The sequence below is a fragment of the Vipera ursinii genome (genome assembly GCF_947247035.1).
Source record: "Vipera ursinii genome assembly, chromosome: 2".
NCBI classification, from domain to species: Eukaryota; Metazoa; Chordata; class Lepidosauria; order Squamata; family Viperidae; genus Vipera; species Vipera ursinii.
In genome coordinates, this window is record NC_139513.1 from 2,564,317 (window position 1) to 2,581,664 (window position 17,348).

The 17,348-nt window shown below is 42.8% G+C and overlaps 1 protein-coding gene across 1 annotated transcript; it reads left to right on the forward strand.

Moving 5' to 3' along the window:
- The first annotated feature begins 1,226 nt into the window (after positions 1-1,226).
- LOC310634119 (uncharacterized protein) lies at positions 1,227-16,745 on the forward strand. Its single transcript, XM_083352188.1, has 5 exons — positions 1,227-1,785; positions 2,702-2,816; positions 2,928-2,995; positions 6,175-6,304; positions 12,674-16,745. Exons 1-5 carry the CDS (start codon positions 1,339-1,341, stop codon positions 14,872-14,874), a joined length of 2,961 nt encoding a protein of 986 aa, XP_083208314.1. The 5' UTR covers positions 1,227-1,338; the 3' UTR covers positions 14,875-16,745.
- Positions 16,746-17,348: the final 603 nt, after the last annotated feature.

A 17,348-nucleotide genomic window follows, 5' to 3' on the forward strand; every position in this document is an offset into this window, starting at 1 on the left:
CTTGGAGATGAATGTAGGTTTAAGTTTTTAAAAAGCAAGACCTTCCTTGTGAAAAAAAACCAGAAACATAAAATGCTCCAAATACATTAATTCAGCATTCATAGAATAGAATAGAATAGAATAGAATAGAATAGAATAGAATAGAATAGAATAGAATAGAATAGAATAGAATAGAATAGAATAGAATAATAATAAAGTTGGAAGGGATCTTGGAGGTCATCTAGTCCAACCCCCTGCTTAGGCAGGAAACCCTATACCATTTCAGACAAATGATTGTCCAGTCTCTTCTTAAAAACTTCCATTGTTGGAGCATTCACAACTTCTGGAGGCAAGTCGTTTCATTGATTAATTGTTCTAACTGTGAGGAAATTTCTCCTTAGTTCTACATTGTTTCTCTCCTGGATTAGTTTAGGATTAGATTAGAACAGACATGTCAAACACAAGGCCCGGGGGCCGGATCCGGCCCGCAAAGTGGTTTCATGTGGCCTGCAAAGCCATCCTGGAAACAGTGAGGGAACAGCCCCCAATGCCTTGCCCAGAGACCCTCCTTCTGCCAGAGACCCTCAGATCTGTCCCACTCCTGCCCAGGCCCCCATAGGCACCCTTGATGCGAACGTTGTAGAGCAGGGGTGTCAATCTGAATTTCATTGAGGGCCGCATCAGCATTGCTGTTGCCCTAAGGGGGCCGGGTGGGTATGGCCTGGGTGGGCGTGGCCTACTGGGTGGGCGTGGCTAGAGTGCGTATGGCCTACTGGGTGGGCATGGCCAGCTCTACATCGTTCGCATCAAGGGTGCCTATAGGGGCCTGGGCAGGAATGGGACAGATCTGAGGGTCTCTGGCAGAAGGAGGGTCTCTGGGCCAGGGCCAAGGCAGTGGGGGCCGTTCCCTCACTGTTTCCAGGATGGCTTCGCGGGCCGCATGAAACTACTTCGTGGGCCGGATCTGGCCCCCGGGCCTTGTGTTTGACATGTCTGTTGTAGAGCTTGCCATGCCCACCCAGTAGACCATACACACTAGCCACGCCCACCCAGTAGGACACGCCCACCCTGGCCATACCCACCCGGCAACCGCAATGCTGATGCAGCCCTCAATGAAATTGAGTTTGACACCCCTGGATTAGAAGAACTCCAGTGTCCCTTCCAACTCTATTATTCAGTTCTGTTCTGCATTTATTTTCTTTTCCATCTTAGAGACACAAACTGGAAGCCATCTGTACGCATGTATAGATAAAATGATGTCTTGGCTAAAGAGGGCTGAACGTCTAACTCTCACCACAGCTACAGCAAGAGAAACAGTCCTTTGAATGAAAAGTTGCTTGCAGATTCACATAGGAGTCCATGGACACATTTGGTGTTGCGTTACAAAACAGAGAAAGAATAGAGACCCAACCTTTAGCAAGTGAGGGAACTGGAAAAGGCCTTTCAGCTGTTCGGCCTGGGAGCTGTGAGGAGACCTGGGCAAGAAGTGGGCAGAAGATGCTGGAAGAAGACACCATCATCCCTTCAGAAGTTCAGTCCTGGAACTTCAGGAGCGTCCGATATCAGGCTTCTGAGGATCTCCGAGGACTTTGCAGCCGACTCCATGACTTTTGTAATCGATGGTTCAAAGCAGAAAAGCACACCAAAGCCCAGATGCTGGACCTGGTTGTTCTGGAGCAGTTTCTGGCCCTTCTGCCTGTTAAGATGGAGAACTGGGTGCGAGAGTGTGGAGCAGAGACCAGCTCCCAGGCGGTGGCCCTGGTGGAAGGCCTCCTCTTGAGCCAGGCAGGGGAGCAGAAGGAGCAGGTGAGAGACCTTCACCTTGGGAGCCCAGAAGGGGTTGACTGGAATAAAATTCTTCACCCCTCCCTATCAGAGTCCCAAAGGTGCTTTTTTACGAGGCAATTGGACTTCCTTGTTTTTCTTTCAAGATGTTTCTCTTCTTATCCAAGAAGCTTTTTCAGCTCTAATGGAATGGTGGGGAATGGAAGGATTTATACTCCTTGCAGAAAGCTGGACATTTGCATTCTTTTAGAGAGTCATTCAGGCCACTTGGAAGTTTATCTGTGTTCTCAGGGTCACCTGAGTGGGGCATATGGTTGTGGAGCCTTCTTGGATCTGCTGAAAGGACTGTGTTGTAGAGTGGAGATAGATGATGTTGAATAGCCCTCTCTCAATAGAGGGGGAGGGATACGACATCATTTATTTCCCGTCTACAACACAGTCCTTTCAGCAGTTCCAAGAAGGGTCTACACCCATTTGCACTACTCAGCTGTCCCTGAGACACAGATAAACTTCCAAGTGGCCTCAGCGTTTCTAAAACAATGAAAATGACCAGCTGCCTGCAAGGAATATAAATCCTTCCATTGTGCACCATCCACTCACAGCTGAAGACATTTCTTGGATGAGAAGCAAAATGTTTTCAAAGAGAAAAAATAGAAAGTCCAGTTGCCTCTTGAAAAAGCATTTTTGGAACAACCATGACCTGAATGTCTGAGAATCTCCATAGACATCTCCCTACCAGGTTTTTGGAATTCATAATATGTGAAGATGTTTCACTAATTCTTGTAGGATATTGTTTCATTACCTGTTATAAAAAATGATGACAGACATTCCTTTCTTATTTTCCAGCCTCACTGGTGAACATTGGAGACTTTCAAGAATCCACTTTGTGTTGTCTGATGTCCACTAATTCTTCTTTTCTCCTGTCTCCTATTTCAAGTCCTTCACAAACGACATCAGAGATTCTGAGAGAAAAAGGAATCCATCAAATTCTCCTCCGGAGTTGTTTTTGAGGAGCATTTCTCTGGAAGATCCAAGTCTGGACTCCTTCGGAGGTAATCAAAGGTCCCCAATTCTCCAGAAAGTCCCAAACTCTCTCCTCTTCTGTAAAATGTCTCTTCCTATGTTATTAATTATGCTTTTTAAAATTCTGTTTTTCCTCACAGGGAAGACTACAGTGGAGTTGTCTGCTCTCTATGGTGCAGCTGAGACAGTTGCTGAACCTGCAACTCAAGTAAGAGGAGAAAATTCACTAATAGAATAGAATAACAGAGTTGGAAGGGAATTTCTTCGTCTATGTCAGAGGTAGGGAACCTTGGCACTTTTATGACTTCTGGACTTCAATTCCCAGAATTCCTGAGTCTGCTTGGCTGGCTCAGGAATTCTGGGTATTGAAGTCCACAAGTTATAAAAGAACCAAGGTTCCCTACCCTTGGCCTAGGCCAAGCCGGAGACCCTATACAATTTCTGACAGATGGCAGTCCAGTCTCTTCTTGAAAGCCTCCAGTGATGAAGCTCCCGCAACTTCTGAAGGCAAACTGTTCCATTGATTGATTGTTCTCACTGTCAGAAAAATTTCCTTCTTTCTAGGTTGAATCTAGAAACTAGATATGTCTAGTCTAGCAAAGAAAAGGATTGGGGTGACATGACAGTCATATACTTGAGGGCAGTCACAGCGAAGAGGGGAACAAGCCGTTCTCTAAAGCAACTGAGAGCAAGACCAAAAGTAGCAAATGGAAGATTATCAAGGAGAGAAGCAACCTAGAACTAAGGAGGAGTTTCCTGACGGTGAGAACAATTAATCATTGGAACGGCTTGCCTCCAGAAGCTGTGGATGCTCCATCAGTGGAGGTTTTCAAGAAGAGATTAAACAAATATTTCTCCAGAATGGTATAGAGCCTCCTGCTTGGGCAGAGGGTTGGATTAGAGGACCTCCAAGGCTCCTTCCATCTCTGATACTCTATGATTATATAATTCTTTCTTCTTCTGGCTTGGATATTTTTGTAGTCCTGAGCAACATGGTATGGGGAATAGAAAATTCAAGTTGCTCTCAGTCACCCTAGGCCCCTCTGAGTTCTATTGTTTGGGTACATTATGGATTGTAAAATCTACCTTGAGATTTATATTAAGAAAACTTTTTAAGACCAGTACTTAACTCCCCCTTTTTCTGGATACTTTTCCTACTATTAGTTTACACACGCTAACTTCTTAAAGAGTCCTTCAAGAGATGGGAATATCACATGGGCAGCAAGTGCTAAACTGTACCTGTTCGTTTTATAATTTTTTGATTTGGAATTGTGCAAGATTGTTCAAAAATACATAAATACTCAAAAAGCGCAATACCATTTTTAGAAAGCCTTGTCTACAACCAGTGAAAAGATTAAAAGACAGAAGATTACAATCCAGTGAAGATAGCCAGTGAAGATAGGAGGCTAATATGATCATTTCGAACTTCTTATGTTCTCATCAGTTAGTCATACCCTTTTTTTAGTTTTAATCTGAGATTCGAACCTGGGCTGATTATATATTAGGCAGTTGCTTTAACTTCCTGAGCCACAGGTTCTTTCTCTATTAGCTAAGAAGCAAGGGAAATATATGTGTTAAATATTTGTCAAGTCATTTGAATACGCATTGCTAATTAAATCTTTCTTTCCTCTTTGTCCTAACTCAAGGCTATCCACAGGTTATAGTCACAACTTATGACAGCTCATTATTTGTGTAAATTATTCAAATTGCTAATAAAGAATTTTTGGGAGGCTAATATGATCATTTTAAACTTCTTATGTTCTCATCAGTTAGTCATAACCATTTTTTTTATCTGAGATTCGAACCTGGGCTGTTTATATATATTAGGCAGTTGCTTTAACTTCCTGAGCCACAGGTTCTTTCTCTATTAGCTAAGAAGCAAGGGAGATATATGTGTTAAATATTTGTCAAGTCATATTTAACACATATACAGTATCTCCCTTGCTTCTTAGCTAATAGAGAAAGAACTTGTGGCACATAACCTTGTGTGTGGTTATGTGTGGTTATTTAGTGAAGTTGCAAGATTTGCGTCTTGGGTGTTGTGGTCAGAAGTGGTGTTGTCTTTATGTGTAGAAGTGTCAGATGGTGTGTTGGTTATGCAAGTTATCATTGTTGTGTTAGAATTTTGTCTGCTGTTTAGTTCAATTGGAATGGATTGTGTTATAATAATCTCATCTGTTGTGTTGATATGGTGTTTGACAGGTGGGTGGAGTGGTGTGTTTGTGTCTTTGTTGATTGTATTTAAGGGTTTGGAAGTTTTGTGTTGTTGTAAATGCCTTCTCAGAGTTTGGTATGGTGATAATAATTCAATATGTCTATTAATTGAATTATCAGACAACCAAGCCTTTTTCAATAGACGGCCACTTTTAGTGGGGTCTTGAGAGATGACTATAGTTCCTTTGAAATCAAAGGTATGGCCATGTTCTGCTATATGGGCCCAGACTCGGGACCATTGTTCTTGTCTTTTAACTGCTAGAATATGTTCATGTACCCTGGTGTTTAGTCTTAAATACAATCACGAGCGAGCTTGTCACGAACAGGCCACACCCACATTCCACAATTAGAATGTTATAACTGCCATACAAGTGTATGTACTGACTCCCTTATCATTCAGCCCTTGCTCTGATGATGTCAACAGCTTGTTGACGAAAGCTCAGCAATAAAGAAGAATTTACTCTTATATCCCGGAGTTCATCGTTTTTATTTTTACTAACTTCAAATAGATAGATATAAATACCGGTCAGTCCTAGAGGAGATCAATCCTGACTGCTCTTTAGAAGGCCAGATCCTGAAGCTAAAACTCAAATACTTTGGCCACCTAATGAGAAGGAAGGACTCACTGGAGAAGAGCCTAATGCTGGGAAAGATCGAGGGCAATAGAAGAAGGGGACGACAGAGAATGAGGTGGCTGGATGGAGTCACTGAAGCAGTAGGCGTGAGCTTAAATGGACTCCAGAAGATGGTAGAGGACAGGAAGGCCTGGAGGAATGTTGTCCATAGGGTCGCGATGGGTCGGACACGACTTCGCAGCTAACAACAACAATGTAAAGTGAGTGAGTGTGTGTGTGTGTGTATGTGAGAGAGAGAGAGAGAGAGAGAGAGAGAGAGAGAGAGAGAGAGAGAGAGAGATGGTGGATCCATAAGGAAACTACGATTACTTTCACTGAATGGCACTGAATATCTTGCCACATCAATCATTGATTAAGCTTGCCTGAACTATTTCTTCACTCAAAGGCTTTTGATCTGTTTTTATAACCTAAACCTTGGAATCCTACCAAGCACAGCCATTCAACTTAGTGCATATCTTTGGTTTGGGAATTTGTACGTAATGGGATAGACCTTACAAATTGTCCTTGACCTTTTTCGGTTCTTTATTTCCTTGTTCAGGAGGGTCTTGTGTCCTTCAATGAGGTGGCCGTGTATTTCTCCAAGGAGGAGTGGTCTCAGCTGGATTCTGACCAGAAAGCGCTCCATTGGGAAGTCATGCTGGAAAATTATAGGAATGTGGCGTCTCTGGGTAAGCAACTTTGCTACTCGTGTGTCAGAGAGTTTAGTAATTAAATGCCATCTGCTGTTTCTTATTAAAAGGTCTCCAAAGAGATGTCATCTCTTGGGAAGAAGCAGGAAGAGATCTAGCCTTTTTCTATTCCAAGGAAGTTATCTATCTATCTATCTCCATCTATCCATCCATCCATCTATTTATCTTTCATGTTTCTAGGCCATCCGTCTCCCTCAGCATTCTTTAAGCCACCCAGAGTCACCCTATTGGGAAGGTGAGGTGACGCATATAAATTTAATAAATTAATAAACTACTACCTCTTTATGGATTACTGGCTTGTTGCGGCAAAGGGGTTTTGTAACTCAAGCTATGAGCTATGCCATGCAGGACCACCCAAGACAGACAGGTCATAGCAGAGAGTTCTGACAAAATGTGATCCACTAGAGAAGGAAATGGCAACCCACTCCAGTATCTCTGCCATGAAAACCCCATGGACAGTACTAAAAGGCAAAAAGATATGACACTGGAAGATGAGCCCCTCAGGTCAGAAGGTGTCCAATATGCTACTGGGGAAGAGCAGATAGCTAGTGCTAGTAGCGCCAGAAAGAATGAAGCGACTGGGCCAAAGCTAAAAGGACACTCAGCTGTGAATGTATCTGGTGGTGAAAGGAAGGTCCAATGCTGTAAAGATCTGTTCTCCATAGGAACCTGGAATGTAAGATCCATGAATCAAGGCAAGCTGGACGTGCTCAAACAAGAGATGACAAGACTGAACATCAACATCTTAGGAATCAGCAAACTAAAATGGACAGTAATGGGTAAATTTAATTCAGAGGATCATCAGGTATACTATTGCGGATAAGAATTCCTCAGAAGAAATGGAGTAGCCTTCATAGTCAATAAAAGGGTAGAAAAAGCAATACTGGGATACAATCCCCAAAATGACAGAATGATATCAGTGCGAATCCAAGGCAAATCGTTCAATATCTGCAGCCAAAGATAGAGAAGCTCTATACAGTCAGTAAAAACAAGACCAGGAGCTGACTGTGGCTCAGATCATGAGCTTCTTGTTGCAAAATTTAGGCTTAGCTTGAAGAAAGTAGGGAAAAGCACTAGTCTAAACAGATGTGAACTAAATCATATCCCTGATGAATACACAGTAGAGGTGACAAATATATTTAAGGAATTAGAGCTGATAGACAGGGTACCTGAAGAATTATGGATGGAGGTTCACAACATTGTACAAGAGGTAGCAACTAAAACCATCCCAAAGAAAAAGAAATACAAGAAAGTAAAATGGCTGTCTGAGGAAGCTTTGCAAATAGCTGAGGAAAGAAGGGAAGCGAAAGGCAAGGGAGAAAGAGAAAGATACACCGAATTGAATGCAAAATTCCAGAGAATAGCTAGAAGAGATAAGAATGCCTTCTTAAATGAACAGTACAAAGAAATAGAAGAGAACAATAGAATAGGGAGGACGAGAGATCTCTTCAAGAAAATTGGAGATATGAAGGGAACGTTTCATGCAATGATGGGCATGACAAAGGACCAAAATGGCAGGGACCTAACAGAGGCAGAAGAGATTAAGAAGAAGTGGCAAAACTACACAGAAGAACTGATTATATTATAACTATATAAGAATGAGCTTAACGTCCCAGATAACCACAATGGGGTTGTCACTGACATCTTAGAATGTGAAATGAAATGGGCCTTAGGAAATCTGAGCAACAACAAAGCTAGTGGAGGTGACAGTATTCCAGCTGAGCTATTCAAAATCTTAAAAGATAATGCAGTAAAAGTGCTACACTCAATTTGCCAGCAATTTGGAAAATTCAACAGTGGCCACAGGATTGGAAAAGGTCAGTTTACATTCCAATTCCAAAGAAAGGCAATGCCAAAGAATGTTCAAAATATCGCACCATTGCACTCATTTCACATGCTAGTCAACCTATGCTTAAAATACTATAAACTAGACTCCAGCAGTATGTGGATCGAGAACTTCCAGAAATACAGGCAGGATTTCAAAGAGGCAGAGGAACTAGAGATCAAATTGCCAACGTACGCTGGATCATGGAGAAAGCTAGGGAGTTCCAGAAAAACATCTACTTCTGCTTCATTGACTTTTCTAAAGCCTTTGATTGTGTGGATCACAACAAATTGTGGCAAGTTCTTAAAGAGATAGTACCAGACCATTTTATTTGTCTCTTGAGAAACCTATAAGCGGATCAAGAAGCAACAGTGAGAACTGGACACGGAACCACTGATTGGTTTAAAATTGGGAAAGGAGTCCTTCAAGGCCGTATACTGTCACCCTGCCTATTTAACTTATATGCAGAGCACATCATGAGAAAGGCAAGGCTAGATGAATTAAAAGTTTCACCGGGAGAAATAACAACCTGTGCAGATAATACCATTCTAATGGCAGAAAGTGAAGAGGAACTAAAGAGGCTCTTGATGCGGATGAAGAAGAAGAGTGCAAAAGTGAAACAACATTAAGAAAACCAAGATCATGGCATCCATCCCTCACAGTTCCTGGCAAATAGATGGGGAAGAAATGGAGGTAGTGACAGTTTTTATTTTCCTGGGTTCCAAGATCACCGCAAATGGGGACTGCAGCCAAGAAATTAAAAGACGCTTGTTGCTGGGGAGGAAAGCTATGGCAAATCTAGACAGCACACTAAAAACCAGAGACATCACCCTGCCAACAAAAGTTCCTATAGTCAAAGCCATGGTTTTCCCAGTTGCAATGTATGGCTGTGAAAGTTGGCCCATAAGAAAGGCTGAGCGCCAAAGAATCGAGGCCTTTGAAATATGGTGCTGGAGAAGAATCCTGCGAGTCCCTTGGACTGCAAGGTGTTATCAACCCTGACTGCTCTTCAGAAGGCCACATCCTGAAGCTGAAACTCAAATACTTTGGCCACCTAATGAGAAGGAAGGACTCACTGGAGAAGAGCCTAATGCTGGGAAAGGTTGAGGGCAAGAGAAGAAGGGGATGACAGAGAATGAGGTGGCTGGATGGAGTCACTGAAGCAGGAGGCGTGAGCTTAAATGGACTCCAGAAGATGGTAGAGGACAGGAAGGCCTGGAGGAACGTTGTCCATGGGGCTGCAATGCATCGGACACAACTTCGCAACTAACAACAACAACAAATAAACTACGAAGGAAACATTTCAGTGCATAAAAACATTGAATGGCGCTCTGCTTAGATGGGTCCTGTGCCAATTCACATCTTGTGATTTTTTCTCATTTCTATTTAAACATATTTTACTTTATTTATCAAATTTGTATAGCCACTTATTTCACCAAAAGGGACTCTGGGTGATGCACAGCAAAAATCCCCAGGCTTAAAAACAACTGATACCAAAAAAAAAAAAAAGCCAGGACAAAGCGTGCATAAGAATGGCCACCTCAACAGGGGGGGCCTTCTAATGATAATGATAACTTCATTGTCACTTTGAATGTACACCAATTGGCATACATCAAAATGAAATTTCGTTGCATACAGCTCTCAAAGGGTCACCACCTCCGATATATACTCCTTGTTCGTGGCCCGCTCAAATTTCACATTGTCCATTTTAGTCTCTAGGGAGTGAACGATGGCAAACAGGACAGATGGAAATGGGGCTCCATGTGGATTAGCCCTCAAATTCGCTTGTATTCTGACAACCTCGCCTTCTTTCCTTTTTCTGATCCTGACTCTTCCACCTTTTCCTTAAAGAGGCCTTGCTTCTTTTCACCCCTGGAGCACGCTGCTGCCGCCACCAACTCCTCCAAAAGCCACTCTCTCTTCCTCTGGGCCTGCTGACAGCCTCATCCAGTTCCTTCGCTCCATAAGCTCCAGGTCCTCTCCTCCTCTGCCTCCTCTGGAAACAGCCCTGATTTGCAATACAATCCATCACTAGGCCAGCAGTCAGATCTTGCTGCTGGTAGAACAAATTCAAACAGCGCTAACGACTTTTAACGGTCTCACCAACAGTTCCAAAACAACTAGAAACTCGCCATGCCAGCAAAGATTGTCGGTCATATGTCGTATGTTACCTTAGTTCCACCATGTTGCTCAAACACATTAAAATCTTCCTGATCATGTGGCCTATAGCCCTTACTATCCCTCCCAAAACTATTCGCCTTCAAGAGCCAATGCAGCCGCAGCCATTCTAGGCGTCGCCATCTTAGATACAATTACGGCTTTCCTGGGAGCCCCAGACATGATGCCCTAACCTGGGCTTTCCTTGAGGGCTTTCCAGATTATCAAAAGGTGACTTATGATCCCAACATTTCTCTTACTAACCAAGAGGGTTGTTAAATGACCTTTGGCTCATTTTATGATTTTTCTTCCCACAGTTGTTAAGGGAATCATTTGTCAACATCCAGCTCAAGGATCCAAATAAAAATCCAGATTAATTCTGTTTCTGAAAATCTTACGGTTATATTGAATACACGGCATGGTAATGTTGAAGCAAAAGTAACTCTGAGATTCCCAGACACCAGTTCATAGAATTAAACAATAATCTCTCCAGCCAAACCCTCTCCCTTTCTCTCCTTCTCCCTCTCTCTCTCTCTCCCTCCCTCCCTCCCTCCCTCCCTCCCTCCCTCCCTCCCTCTCTCTCTCTCTCTCTCTCTCTCTCTCTCTCACCATGTGATTTTGGGATGAGTAAATGGGAAATATTCAGGACAGAAAGAAAATGGCCAAGTTTCAAATTGGATTTATTTCTTGTAGGTTTCTGCTGGTTATTGACTACTCCCCCCCAATTTTCCAATAAATGTTAGGTTTTCTCCTAAAACCTCCCTGAATGTTTCCTCTGATGTTTCCTTAACTGCTCTTTATTTGAATGGTTTTTCTATCTGTAATGATGGCATTCGGAAGTCCTAATAGTGTTACAGGGATTTGGCTATTAGAGAATTGGGCCCTCTGATGGTACAGGTTCTCAAGTAATGGGACCTTCCACTCCAGGGGTTCTTCCCACCCATCCACCCACCCACCAACTTTCTCCAAGGCTTCCATTTGTAACTTCTGCCCGGAAAATGCAGGGACATCTAAGGATGAATGAACATACCCCGTCTCAGTACTATTTTGTTCAGTGCAGGGCTCCCTCCTTGAGATGAGTTCCCAGGTTCAAATCCACCAGCATGTCCAGATTGAAATTAAACCAATGCGCACATGCAAATGGGGCCACGTGGACAAAAACCACTCACAGCAATGCTAAGCTCCATGTGATGCTCGCGATGATGTTACCACCCATGCTACACAGTGACGCTAAGGCCCACGTGACGCTCAAGGTGATGCTAGCACCTGCATGATGCTCGTTGCAACACTAGCGCCCCAGCAATGCTCATGGCAACTCTAACATGAGTGGGAGGGTGGGTGCGCGTATGCACACACATGCAGACTGGCAAGCCACTCAGGTGGCCCGATGGCCAACAGATATGGCCCAGTAGTGGTCCGTGGCCCAATGGCTGGGGACCCCTGGTCTACATGATTGTAATAAGTGAGCATATTTGCAGCTCATGGTTGAAATGAGGGATCCTTGGTGCTTTCTGAGCTTGGTTGTTTTCTTACAGATGTTTCATTACCCAATCTGGGTAACATCATCAGTGCCAATAAAGGGTGAGAACAAACCCTACTTACTAGCACTGATGATGTTATCTAGTTTGGGTAATGAAACATCTTCAAGAAAACATGGAGGACAAGAGAGACCCCAACATCAGGTCTTATATCAACCCAATTGTAAGGAGCTGCCTCAGCTAAGCCACCCAATAAAGCAGAACTCTTGAAACAGGCATTGTCTCAAAAGGAACTTTTATTAGGGGCTAGTGATAGCAGGGAAAACAAGACGAAGTCTGAGGAAAAACTCATGGAAGCGATATAATAAAAGCATTATTCAATACTCCTCCCCCCAGAGTCCAGTGTTCATTTGAATTCCAGCCAACCCACAGGTGGAATAGTGTTTTAACTGGCTTCTTTGGCACATTCTTTCAAGGTCTCTTTCATTTCCTTCTGGCTCCAAGCGCAACCATCTCTCAGATAAGGGTGATACATTCCATCCCCTGGGGGAAGGGCACCATAGCAGGACAGTGCAAAGTATCCCCAAGTCATCCCCCCTCCCAACAGAATGGCAGGCCACAAAGAAAAGTTACAGATTCAGGAATAGGCATAAGGAAACAATAATATATTTTGGGGACCTGACACCGATAACAGGCATCACCCCATGTTTTGAACATACCCTGATAGACACAGGCAGAAGAATCACACAAAGAGCTAAAAGGAAGAAGGTTTGAGGAGGGTGGGGGCATAATTAATGTTCAAATAAGAGATGCAACAAGGAGGGGGCTTGATCCTCTTTGCATCTCACTTTATGTCAACTTTTCTTCTTTTTTTCCTGCTCCAAGCAGGTGATGAATGGGAGAAGATGGATTCTGGCCAAGAATCGGCAGCAGCATTTCAAAAAGGCAGAATGAAACACGCAGAGACATTTTTTGGAAAGCAAAGTTCTGAGGAAAAACAATTAAAGGGGGAGCTAGAGAAATGCTCTACTTTACCACATGTAGCTGTCATTGACGTCTCCAGCAAAGATGATCAGCCAGAAAAAGAGGCTTGGCCGGAGTGTGGAAAAATACCTGCAGACGAATCAGGATTATGTGAGTGTTGCAGAAGCCACATGATAGAGAAAACAAATGAACATGAAAAAGATTTCCGAAGGACCTTCTCGGTTACTTTGCCACAGAGAATACATGGAGAGAAAGCTTTTAAATGCCTGGATTGTGGAAAAACCTTCAGAGACTCAAATTATTTTACTTCCCATAAAAGGATCCACACAGAAAACCCATACAAAAGCAGGGTATGCGGAAAGAGCTTCAGTTTTCCACAAAGCCTCACTTCCCATTTTAGGAGTCACACAGGCGAGAAACCATATGAATGTCCCAAGTGTGGAAAGACCTTCAGTCAAAAATATCAGTATACCGTACATAACCGAAACCACACTGGACAGAAACCGTATAAATGTAGGGAGTGTGGAAAACACTTCACTAATTCAAGTTCCCTCACTGCCCATAAAAGAATCCACACCGGAGAAAAACCATATAAATGCCCGGAGTGTGGAAAGAGCTTCACTGTTTCAAGTTCCCTCATTTACCATAAAAGAATCCACACTGGGGAAAAACCATATGAATGCCAGGAGTGTGGAAAATGCTTCACTATTTCAAGTTGCCTTGCTGTCCATAAAAGAATCCACACTGGGGAAAAACCATATAAATGCCAGGAGTGTGAAAAATGCTTCACTAGCTTAAGTTCCTTCGGTAATCATAAAAGAATCCACACTGGGGAAAAACCACATAAATGCCAGGAGTGTGGAAAATGCTTCATTAGTTCAAGTTCCCTCACTTTCCATAAAAGAATCCACACTGGAGAAGAACCATATAAATGCCAGGAGTGTGGAAAATGCTTCACTAGTTTAAGTTCCCTCGGTAATCATAAAAGAATCCACAGTGGGGAAAAACCATATAAATGCCAGGAGTGTGGAAAATGCTTCACTCATTCATGTTCCCTCACTATCCATAAAAGAATCCACACAGGGGAAAAACGATATAAATGCATGGAGTGCGGAAAGAGCTTCCATACTGCAAATAACCTTACTTCTCATGCAAGGATTCATTTAGGGGAGAAACCATATAAATGCCAACAGTGTGGAAAATGCTTCACTCAATCAAGTTCCCTCGCTGTCCATAAAAGAATCCACACTGGGGAAAAACCATATAAATGCCAGGAATGTGGAAAATGTTTCATTACTTCAAGTTCCCTCACTATCCATAAAAGAATCCACACTGGGGAAAAACCGTATGAATGCAAGGCATGCGGAAAGAGCTTCCGTATTGGAAATGAGCTTACCTCTCATGCAAGGATTCATGTAAAGGAAAAACCGTATGAATGCCAGGAGTGTGGAAAATGCTTCACTACTTCAAGTTACCTTGCTCTCCATAAAAGAATCCACACTGGGGAAAAACCATATGAATGCCAGGAGTGTGGAAAATGCTTCACTAGTTCAAGTTCCCTTGCTTTCCATAAAAGAATCCACACTGGGGAAAAACCATATAAATGCCAGGAGTGTGGAAAATGCTTCAATCGTTCAAGTTCCCTCACTATCCATAAAAGAATCCACACTGGGGAAAAGCCATATGAATGCAAGGAATGCGGAAAGAGCTTCCGCTCTGGAAATGAGCTTACCTCTCATGCAAGGATTCATGCAATGGAAAAACCATATGAATGCCAGGAATGTAGAAAATGCTTCACTACTTCAAGTTCCCTTGCTCTCCATAAAAGAATCCACACTGGGGGGAAACAATATGAATGCCAGGAATGTGGAAAATGCTTCACTAGTTCAAGTAATCTTGCTCTCCATAAAAGAATCCACACTGGGGAAAAACCATATAAATGCCAGGAGTGTGGAAAATGCTTCAATCGTTCAAGTTCCCTCACTATCCATAAAAGAATCCACACTGGGGAAAAACCATATAAATGCCAGGAGTGTGGAAAATGCTTCACTCGTTCAAGTTCCCTCACTATCCATAAAAGAACCCACATGAGAAAAACCATATAAATATGTGGAGTGTGGAAAATGCTTCACTGAATCAGGTTTCCTGACTTACCACAAAAGGAACCATACTGGGGAAAAACCATATAAATGCCCAGAGTGTGGAAACGGCTTCAGAATTTCAAGTTATCTTACTGCTCACAAAATGATCCATACCAGGGAGAAACCCTACAAATGCAAGAATTGTGCAAAAATCTTCCGACTAAAACATGATTATATTGTACATAACAGAATCCACACTGGGGAGAAACCATATAAATGCTTGGAGTGTGGAAGATGTTTCCCTACATCAAGTTCCCTCACTTCCCATAAATGGAGCCACACTGGGAAAAATTGTGTAGTCCCTTTATGAGCACAGAAAAGAACTGTATAAACAAATTGTCAAAAATTTTGGATGCTTGAGCTATATATTACTGTGGAGAAATGAAATGTTAGGGAATGAAGGGAAGATAAGGAACGAATCTGAAGAGGGTGGAGAAAAATAACTACAATTGGTTTTGTTGAATAATGTTGAGCATTTGTTCATGTACAGCCCTGAATATAATCTTTTTTGGAAGACCCACTTTGCACCCTTCACTTTTTGTATCTCTAAATTTATTGGCCACTATAAGCACCTAACATAGTTACATAACGATGACTCTGACCTTTGACTCTGCTCTTTTTGCTCCTTAATTTACATCTCCATCATTGAACATTTATTACAAGGACTGTCAACACTTTCATTTCTGCAATAGTGGCGAATATCTGTAGCTTGGGTGTAGGATCAGGGTGAAGGTTTGTTCTCCGAGTTTGTGGGTTGGTTTCTGAACATTTCGTTACCAGGCTAGGTAACATCTTCAGCAGAGTTTAGGGGATGTCAGGGTTAAGTGCTTCAGGTGTGGGTGTCAAGAGAGGGTCAAAGGAGAGCAACTAAGTTGATCAAAGGCCTGGAGACAAACATAGGAAGAACAGCTGCAGGACTTGGCTTTGGTTAGTCTAAAAAAAGAAACAGGAGTGACGTGATAGCAGTATTCCAGTATTTCAGAGGCTGTCACAAAGAAGAATGGATCAAATTATTCTGCAAAGCACCAGAGGGCAGGGCAAGAAACAACAGTTGGAAACTGATCAAAGAGAGAAGCAATCTTGAATTAAGGAGAAAGATCCTAACAGTGAGGACAACCAGTGGAACAGTTTCCCTTCAGAAATTGTGGGTGCTCCATCACTGGAGGCTTTTAAGAAGAGACTGGATAGTCACTTGTATGAGATGGTATAGGTTCCCCGGCTTGAGTGGGGGGCCTGGACTAGAAGACCTCCAAGATCCCCTCCAGATTCTATTCTGTTTCATTACATTCTGTTCTGTTCTATTCTTGTGATGGGTCAGGTGTAAGTCATCATTGAGAGGCTTCTGATGGGTCTTGTGATGGGGAGCAATTCGATTAACACGCACATTGACCTACAACTAGCCTATGAACTCCTCAGAATCCAAATCAACCACAAAGCCGACCAGAGAGAGCACTGACCCTCAACCAACCCATGTAAGCCCCCCAGACGTTAACCTCCCAATGACCCTGAACTGATGTAACCTCCCCATTTCAAAGCCCATCACAAGACCCTCTCTTAATACACCTACACATGAAGCCCTTATAAACAAGGACACTTAACACTGACATCCTCTAAACTCTGCTGAAGATGTTACCTAGCCTGGTAATGAAATGTTCGGAAACCAACCCACAAGTTCAGAGAATGACCTACACCTTCATCCTCACTTTCAGTTCTCTTGTATTTAGGGTTCTGGCTTCCTCAACTCTTGGGATGATAAAAAAAACACCATGCCAAGTTTAAGCCAAGGATGGGCAATCTCAGCTTTGCTGTCATCATGCAATTTCTTGAATAAAGGTCTCTTCATTTTCATTTTAAGGACTAATCTCCAGAATTGTTTTTATATAAAGTTTCAGTCTCGTAGCTTCGTTCTTCCTTTTTTAAATGCACTTTTTACTCATGCAGCACAGGACAGGAATCCGGACAATATTCCAGAGTTACAGTGTCCTAGATCAAAGGTTTTCTTCTTTAGATCCCCAGTAACTTTCCCCATCTGATGACCAAACTATGGTTGAATTGGTGGATTGGGTTGAAATCCAGCCCCATTGATCTTTAGGAATTCCATCTGAAGCAGAGATTCTCTGATTTAGAAGGGAGTTTGAACCCCTTCTGGCTTTTGGCTGATTACTTGACTCAGCTGGCCATGGGTGCCAAGGGAAACCCTGTCTTTAAAAAGACATAAGAACTCAAGCTGAATACCCCCTTCTATTTTTCCTACAACAAACGGCCTGTGAGTGGTTTACCAAAAGAGAATGACAGGCGAAAAGTCACCCAGCTGGCTTCCATGCCTAAGGGCAGAGTTTCCCAACCTTTTGGCATTGGCAGCCTGGAGTGGGTATGAGGGGAGAAAGAAGGGATGGTTTTGTGGGAGGCGTTAGCCCGTGTGCTCGTGCATGAATACC